The sequence below is a fragment of the Garra rufa genome, chromosome 14 (genome assembly GCF_049309525.1).
Source record: "Garra rufa chromosome 14, GarRuf1.0, whole genome shotgun sequence".
NCBI lineage: Eukaryota > Metazoa > Chordata > Actinopteri > Cypriniformes > Cyprinidae > Garra > Garra rufa.
Genome location: NC_133374.1, coordinates 32,428,187 through 32,437,847, shown reverse-complemented (window position 1 = coordinate 32,437,847; position 9,661 = coordinate 32,428,187). Strand labels below are relative to the sequence as shown.

Below are 9,661 nucleotides of genomic sequence, written 5' to 3'. Positions count from 1 at the left end.
ATGTGACAGTAATGAAGGCAGGGCAATAAAGCACAATTCTATGAAGTGTACATAAGCAGTGGGAGGGCAAGGATGAGCCTGGCTTTTGCTTTACTTATCAGCCAGCACAGCATTTTCAGCAGCAGCTTCTGAATCGAAACTACTTTTGGATCATTATAGAATAGTGTGCTAAATATTCTGATAGAGATAATAAAACATTAAATTTGAGGTTTGGATTGTTCTCTGGAAGTAATGCAACCGAAGAACTGCTGGTGTGTCATCTTTTTACATTTTGTTTCTTGATAATAATGGTGCAGTCAGATCATTCTGGTAGGTCCAGGAAAGGCTGCAGTTGCACTTGGTCTCATATCAACATAGACTTTGCCAGAATATTCCTGTTATGGCTTGGAATTGTCTTCTACGCTTTATTTGGGGCTGCTGTTTTCTCGGCCCTTGAGAGACCTTCTGAACTGGAGGCACATTGCAGATGGAACAGACAGCTGGCTGATTTTGATCAGGATCACCAGGTTCCCTCTGAGGACTTGCGTGAGCTGCTAGAACATTATGAGGAGGCCATTGCCGCAGGGATTCGAATGGAAGCACGGAGACCCCGCTGGGACTTCTCAGGAGCTTTTTACTTTGTGGCAACTGTAGCCAGTACTATTGGTAAGTCTATCTATCTATCGTTCTGTCTATTGTTCTATATATCGTTTTATATATCGTTCTATAGTTCTGTTTATCAGTATGTTATTGTTTATTTAGTACTGACCTGAATGAGATATTTCACATAAAAGATGTTTACATATAGTCCACAAGAGAAAAAAGAGAAAAATGACCCCGTTCAAAAGTTTACATCCCCTAGATATTTGTGTTGTTACCTGAATGATCCATAGCTGTGTTTGTTTAGTGATGGTTGTTAATGAGTCCCTTGTTTGTCCTGAACAGTTAAACTGCCTTCTGTTCTTCAGAAAAATCCTTCAGGTCCCACAAAAACTTTGGTTTTCCAGCATTTATGTGCCAGGGGTAAAGAACAGCACTGAAGAATAGCACTGTTCAGGACAAACATAGGACTCCTGAACAACTATCAATAAACACACACACACACACACACACACACACAACCGTGGATCATTCAGGTAACAACATGAATCAATGTAAACTTTTGAACGGGGTCATTTTTCTGTCTATCTATTGTTCTGTCTATCTGTGTGTGTTTCTGTCTATCATTCTGTCAGCCAGTCTATTTAGCTATCTGTCCATCTAACAGTCTGTCCATGCGTCCGTCCGTCTGTCCATCTATCCATCCTATTTATCCATCCCTTCCTTCCTTCCTTCCATCCATCCATCCTTCCTTCCTCCCTTCCTTCCATCCATTCCTATCTTCCTTCCTTCCTTCCTTCTTTCCTTCCATCCATCCCTTCTGTCTTCCTTTCCATCCATTCCTATCTTCCTTCCTTCCTTCCTTCCTTCCTTCCTTCCTTCTTTCCTTCCATTCATCCCTTCTGTCTTCCTTTCCATCCATTCCCTTCCTTTTTTCACTCCTCTCATCCATCTATCTATCCATCCATCCCTTTCTTCCTTCATTCCTTCCTTCCTTTCTTCTTTCCATCCATCATCCCCTCCTTCCATCCATTCCTATCTTCCTTCCTTCCTTCCATCCATCCATCCATCCTTCCTCCCTCCCTTCCTTCCATCCATTCCTATCTTCCTTCCTTCCTTCCTTCCTTCTTTCCTTCCATCCATCCCTTTCTTCTGTCTTTCTTTCCATCCATTCCCTTCCTTTTTTCATTCCTTCCATCCATCTATCCATCCATCCCTTCCTTCCTTCCTTCTTTCCATCCATCATCCCTTCCTTCCATCCATTCCTAATCTTTCCCTCCTTCCTTCCTTCCTTCCTTCCTTCCTTCCTTCCTTCCTTCCTTCCTTCTTTCCTCCCTTACTTCCATCCATCCATCCATCCCTTCCTTCCTTCCTTCTTTCTTTCCTTCCTTCCTTACTTCCATCCATCCATCCATCCCTTCTTTCCTCCATCCATCCATCCATCCCTTCCTTCCTTCCGTACTTCCATCCGTACTTCATCCATCCCTTCCTTCCTTCCTTACTTCCATCCATCATCCCTTCTTTCCTCCATCCATCCATCCCTTCCTTCCTTCCGTACTTCCATCCGTACTTCCATCCATCCCTTCCTTCCTTCCTTACTTCCATCCATCCCTTCCTTCCTCCATCCATCATCCCTTCCTTCTGTCCATTCCTAATCTTTCCCTCCTTCCTTCCATCCATCCATCCATCCATCATCCCTTCCTTCCTTCCTTCCTTTCTTTTTTCCATCCATCATCCCTTCCTTCCATCCATTCCTAATCTTTCCCTCATTGCTTTCTTCCATCCTTCCTTCCTTCCTTCTTTCCTTCCTTACTTCCATCCATCCATCCATCCCTTCCTTCTTTCCTTACTTCCTTCCATCCATCCCTTCCTTCCTCCATCCATCCAACCCTTCCTTTCTTCTTTCTTTCCTTCCTTACTTCCATCTATCCATCCATCCATCCATCCATCCATCCCTTTCATTCCTCTTTCCTTCCTTCCTTACTTCCTTCCATCCATCCCTTCCTTCCTCCATCCATCATCCCTTCCTTCCATCCATTCCTAATTTTTCCCTCCTTCCTTCCATCCATCCATCCATCCCTTCCTTCCTTCTTTCCATCATTCCTTCCTACCTTCCATCCATACATCCTTCCCCACAAAGTTTCCAAATTTCCAAGTACCTTTAACTTTTTACATAATCTAATTTAGATTATTATTATACTATTATTGTTGTTGGTGGTGTTTTTAATTATTAAAAATAACAATGCAAGTTATAATTAAACTGTGGTTGGGTGCATGTGGTAATAATTAGCCACTAACACAATTCTCTTTGTTGACAGAAAGTCTGTGTATTCCTCCTTTGTGCCCTTTCCTCTTCATACATCTGTCTCTGTATTTGAAGAAGCTTACTAATATTTCTCCGACTTATAGACTCCATGTAGTCATTAGCCTTTGGAAGAAACAACATTTCAGAGTAGAATAACTGTTTACACACGATAGCAATCTTTAACAACCTTGTTCATTATCTGCCTCTGTGCCTATCTTTTAGTGGTGAAATACCAAGAAAATCAATTTCCTGATCGAATTTCCAGAGCTCACATCACAATAGCTTTGTAATCATCATGGATACATGTAAACGGCTCTTTAAATGTGCAATGTCCATTATAAAGTGTAGTGAGTCAATATACAAAGATGAATCTGTAAATGTCATCTTGCTTGCATACCACATCAAATTATTACCTCCAGATTATTGAACGATTGAATAAGTGTTTGCATAAGTGTTTGCACATTCCTGACAGGTTTGTCAGTCTGTGAGTTAGTTGGATTTACAGTTACTCTTTTATCTCATGTGATGACAAGCAACTGTTTTTATGAGTAAGTCAGTTAATCTTTCATTCTTTCAAGAACAACTGACTACCTTTATGAAGGAGTTATTGAATCATCATTTGTCATTCAAATTCAGTGTTATTCGCATTTGCACAATGGTTGATTCTGCTTTGACTTTTCAGAAATTTTCTGTTAGTGAAGCCAACAGACAAAGTAAAGGCTCACACAATTCTCAAAGGATAAGGAGGTCGCAATACTATTAACAACAATATTGTTGGAATCATTTTAGAACCGTTTTTTTTTTTCAGATGATAAAAACATTATACAACATTCTTTCTGGTCCCCGAATCAGAACTCCAACCTTTTGTATCACTCCGCTTGCGGCATTTCTTACAGCGAGTGTCATGGCAGATGCCCGAACCACCATCATTTTATAAATAATACTGTTTTTGTCACAGAATAATGTTTTAATAGCTTTTTAGTTGAGAATGTACTTGTTTAGACTTCAAATATACAGTTTGTTAATAACATCTATTGGCAAATTTTTTTTCTGCAGAACTATTTCCTTCCGCCACGGATTCAAATCTCAGTTTAACAGCTGAGCCCAAGCCTCCCTTACTAATTCGAAAACATTACTTTACGACTAGTAACGAAGGAACGTTGAGTAGTTTCTTTAAAAGCTTATTGTATTGCTGTAAAAACTCACTGTATTATGCAGAGTGGAGTATTATGAGATAGATGGACTGAACGAGTGTGATTACCTGCAACTGATACAGCATTCATTCTTCAGCTTAATCTTACATTCACAATAAAAAATTAGTTTAAATGTCCGCTGAGGAAAGCGCTATCTTTGTCGTAACGTTAATATCCTGAATTTACATAAACATGATGAGATTTTGCCAAAACTATTTGCTCTAGAACAAATAATAGATTAATGACACAAAAGACTGCCCTTTAAATTTACCAAAAACTAATTGTATCTCATGTTTAACCACAATAGAGACATCAGAGCCGATAGCAAAGTTTTATCACCAGCTGCTTTAAATGGTCATCTAAAAAAAAAATTCTTCTGAAAATCAAAAACATCCACTAAATTCAAATGAAAAAAAAAATACATTATCAAACCAGTCTTTTCTTCACATTACTCTTTCATTAGCTACATTTCTGTGTCCATATCAGGTTTTGGGATGGCAGCACCCGCTATGCTCAATGGAAAAATCTTCCTTATCTTCTATGGGCTGATAGGCTGTGCAGCCACCATTCTGTTCTTCAACCTCTTTCTGAACCGCATGATAACACTGATTACATTCATCACAAGCAGATGTCGAAAGCAAAAACAAAAAACGAAGCTAAGTAAAAGACACATTGCCATCAATTTGAACACACTACCAGAACATGAAGATGGCCAGGAGGACTGGAAGCCTTCTGTTTACTATGTAACCCTTATTTTGGCAGCAGTTGCGATCCTGGTGAACTGCGGAGCATCAGGTCTGTACTTGGCCATGGAAGATTGGAGCTACCTAGAGTCTATGTACTTCTGCTTCGTGGCTTTCAGCACCATGGGTTTCGGAGACATGGTGAGCGGACAGAAGGCCCACTATGAAGCACGTTAGGTCTATCAGATAGCCAACTCTTTAATGATCATCCTTGGCGTGAGCTGCACCTACTCTCTTTTTAGTGTCACAGCAATCATCATCAAACAGTGGTTGAATTGGATTTTGGCCAAGCTATTCAGTCTGCATTGCTGTCGGTCTCAGGGCTGCTGCTCCATCACAGCTCTGAAAGTCAAAGAAACGGCCAATCAGCAGATACAGATCACAAGCAACCATCCCGGCACCTGTCATGTGGTCAAGGCCTCTCTCCCTTCCGAGAGCAAGTGTAAGTGTGCCAGCACTGCAGTAGAAACCGTGTGCCAGAGCCTGGACGCAGCAAACAGTAATCCAAGCTTTGAACACAAAATCAGAGATTCATACAAACTTTCGAAGGATGGTGCAGAGAAAGAGGTTTTCAGTGCTGTCAGCAAGAACTGTCACCTTAGTCATCATCTTAGTGTGCAGGAGGATGTGAGAACAGTTGCAATGTCAAATCGTCAACATTAAGCCTGTACTTTGCATTAAAAAGTAATTTAAGTAAAAAAAAGTGCAGTGAAAACCTGTAAATAAGTGTAAATTACCTATGTTAAATCTATGTCATAGGTTTAATATATGTATTTACAGTAAAATTCTCTTTATTTTACAGTAGAGAACATTCTGAATTAAAGGAGTCCAATTATGCTTTTTTTTTTAAAGTCTTTATTTTGTTTTGTAGGTGCACTTGAACATGCTCTCATGCTTGGCAGTTCGAAAAATGCATTATTTTTTTTTACATAATTTACATTATTACAATAGCTTTCTCCCCAGGCTGGCACAAATGGCTCGATTAGTTCTGGGTTTGATGAAGTTCCGCCTTCAGAAAAACGAAATGTGTTGTGATTGGCTAACAGCTTAGACGACATTTCAGTCATGCCACGCCCCTTCCTAAAGCAGCAAGTTCTGTGTACAACTGCGCAAGCTAGATTAAAGTGATTCTTACATTTTAAATATGGATATTTTTCTTTCAAAAACACATTGGATCTCTAAAGGAGGCTTATACTGAACCCTCCGGAGCCATGTGAGGCACTTTTTATTATGGATCAACTTGTTTTGGACTGATGGAGCGAAACACTTGTCTATGCCGTTCAGTGTATGCTGTTCTAAAGTTAAGCAGTCCTAGGATTATTTTTTATATAACTCTAATTAACATCTAATCAACACTGTATAATGAATAAATCTCTTACCACACACTGCACACGTCTATGGCTCTGACGCGGCAACCGATGACCGTCACTCTAGTCAATGCTAGTGTATACATCAGCCGCGGCTCCATGTGTTTCGACCCTCTATACCACACACGTCAACAGCGCGGCTCCAGTACGTCTACCGGAGCAGTTTGCGGATAATTTAGTCAATGCTTGCATGCTGAAGCATCCAAGAAGCGGCTGTCCATGCTACATGCTAAAGTTAGGCGAATCCCCCACCTCGTCCCTTCCCACCTGCCAACGATTTGAATTTCCGGGATTTACGTTGTGACATCATATTATCCAGAAAAAAAACGCCGCAGCCGTTCTTTGTAGTTCTTGGAAATGGATTTTTTAAAAACTAAATATCTCCTGTGGAGTGGACTTTGAGATTTGTAACTTTGTAGATGTTTTTATGCCCAAACATACACACCACACACTGGCTAAAATTCAAAAAGTGAAAAAGCATAATAGGACCCCTTTAAATAAAAGGGAAATGTACTTGTGAAGGGAAATGTCACATGATCATTTTTTTTGTAAAACAGCAATACTTCCTTGTTTGTTTCACCATAATATACTCTGCAATCCAATAAAACTGTAAAGCTATTAATGTAAACTTTTAATACAGAGTTCAAAGTCTTAAACCAACCAAGTAAATTAATTAAAGCATCCTCAATATATGTCTCTATTATTGTCCCTATATCTGCAGTAAGTGGGTAGTTTCCATTATTGTTAGTTTATTATAAAATATATTTGTATTCTAAATGAAAATTATAAATTACTTTAAAGATTAACCCTTGGTTTCAGAGACGAGGCTTAAGCCTAGTTCCAGACTAAAATGTAATTCTGGGCTGTTACAACTGATCTTAAAATATGTCAGTGCTTTTGTTTTGTCTTAAGATGCACAATTTTTCTAAGACATGTTCATAAAAATTACTTGAATGTCCTAATTGAACTATGGCCTAATCCTGGCTTAGTTTAAGTCCTTTCTGTGAAACCAGGCCATATATTATTCATTTAATTAGATATGTAGGCCTTATGTAGGCCTACACCTTTGTGCCACCTGTTTTAGCATGGTAGTTATTAGTGCATTTTAAGTTAAAAAGCAGATTTTAGTAGTTGAAGTAGATTACAATATATTTCAATTTTAGCATTTAATGAAATATGTGACCCTGGACCACAAAACCAATCTTAAGTAGCACAGGTTTATTTGTAGCAATAGCCAAAATACATTGCAAAATTAACAGTATTTCTTCTATGATAAAAATCATTAGGGTATTAAGTAAAGATTATGTTCCATGAAGATATTTTGTAAAATTCCGACCATAAATATATCAAAACTTAATTTTTGATTAGTAAAATTCATTGCTCAGAACTTAATTTTGGACAACTTTAAAACCGATTTTCTTAATATTTAGATTTTCTTGCAACCTCAGATTCCAGATTTTCAAATAGTTGCATCTTGGCCAAATATTGTCCTATCATAACAAACCATACATCAATGGAAAGCTTATTTATTCAGTTTAAGATTATGTATAAATCTCAATTGCAAAAAATTGACCCTTATGACTGGTCCATGGTCACATATATAGCTAAAAGTTATAATGCCAGAAACATTGTCACATATTTTTCTGCCAGGTTTTTACTGCAAACATAACATAATATATTTTACAGTGCACACACAGTTCCACAGAGTGGAACATTTCATTTATATGGACACAGAATTCAGAGAATATCCATTTAATAAACTGGTACGTATTTGGCTGACAGTCCATCTGGAAAGTCATAAAGATGCAGCCTTTCTTGACTTTGTACTTCTCTGTATTTTCCGTATTCTGTATACTCTCGGTATTCCATTAAATCATCAGAAAGGAGACAAGCATCAGCCATTATCATAACTTTAATCACAAAACCACAAAGCAGTGGACAAAAACTTGTCGGATATCATCATGTCTCCAATACAATGAGTCATAGCACCGAATGGTGATTTAAAAACACACACACACACACACACACACACACACACACACACACACACACACACACACACACACACACACACACACATGTTGGGTTTACATGTTTTATGGGGACATTCCATAGGCGTAATGGTTTTTATACTGTACAAACCATACTTTTTATCACCCTACACCTAAACCTAGCCCTCACAGGAGATTGTGCACACTTTTACTTCATCAAAAAAACTAATTGTGCATGATTTATAAGCCTGTTTCCTCATGGGGACCTGAGAAATGTCCCCACAAGGTCAAAATCTACTGGTATTCCTATCCTTGTGGGGACATTTGGTCCCCACAACGTGATGAATACCAGGCACACACATACACACACACACACACACACACACACGCACACACGCACGCACGCACGCACACACGCACACACGCACACACACACACACACACACACATGTTGGGTTTACATGTTTTATGGGGACATTCCATAGGCGTAATGGTTTTTATACTGTACAAACCGTATTTTCTATGGCCCTACACCTACCCTACACCTAAACCTAGCCCTCACAGGAGATTGTGCACACTTTTACTTCATCAAAAAAACTCATTGTGCATGATTTATAAGCCTGTTTCCTCATGGGGACCTGAGAAATGTCCCCACAAGGTCAAAATCTACTGGTATTCCTATCCTTGTGGGGACATTTGGTCCTCACAACGTGATGAATACCAGGTACACACATACACACACACACACACACACACACACACACACACACACACACACACACACACAAAAAATAAAGATTAAAATTGTGGAATAAGTAAATGTTACAAAGACATCATAATTCATAAGTAACTTAAAACCAGTGCCCAAGTGGTTCATGGACTGCAAAAGCTTTCTGAAAGAGTAGTGCAAAAAAGAGTAGACCTTAAAGCTTCCTGGCATGGTTGCCAAATCTCACAAATTAAGATACTTTTGATGAAATCCGAGAGCTTTCTGACCCAGCATAGACTGCAAACTAACCCTTTAATGGTGTTGATGTTGTGCAGCTGTGGTGTAGTTCATTTATATTTTCTACAATAATCCAAAAACCAATAGAAAAATCCTACTGGCTTTTTGTCAAGAGAACCAGGGTGGCGCTAAAATCTGGGTTGGCCTACAGAGATGGATAACTTTGGGGTGCATGATATCGATATTGTGCTTTTAGATGATCTCATTAGGCTGATATTATAAGATAGATATTGGGATTAAAACCCCTTAACTGTCACTATCCCGCTGATGGATAGTGTTTGATTCAATACAGTATACTATCCTTCTTCCCTATCACATTTTAGTAATCATCATAAATTATATAACATTTGAAAGCCTAAAACCTCAAAATTCATCCTGTGAAAACCATTTTGCATTACCATGGAAATGTATTTTAAATTCTTTTAGCGGGCTCCTCCCCCTTAGTGGGGGTGTCTTATTACAAAATTGTATTACAAT

General features: G+C 38.8%; 1 protein-coding gene across 1 annotated transcript; it reads left to right on the top strand.

Annotated features, from left to right (window-relative positions):
* Positions 1 to 287: 287 nt before the first annotated feature.
* Positions 288 to 5,483, top strand: LOC141284380 (potassium channel subfamily K member 13). The gene is given in 2 exon segments (XM_073817371.1): positions 288 to 645; positions 4,564 to 5,483. Coding segments are annotated over 2 exon segments (1,278 nt in total).
* Positions 5,484 to 9,661: the final 4,178 nt, after the last annotated feature.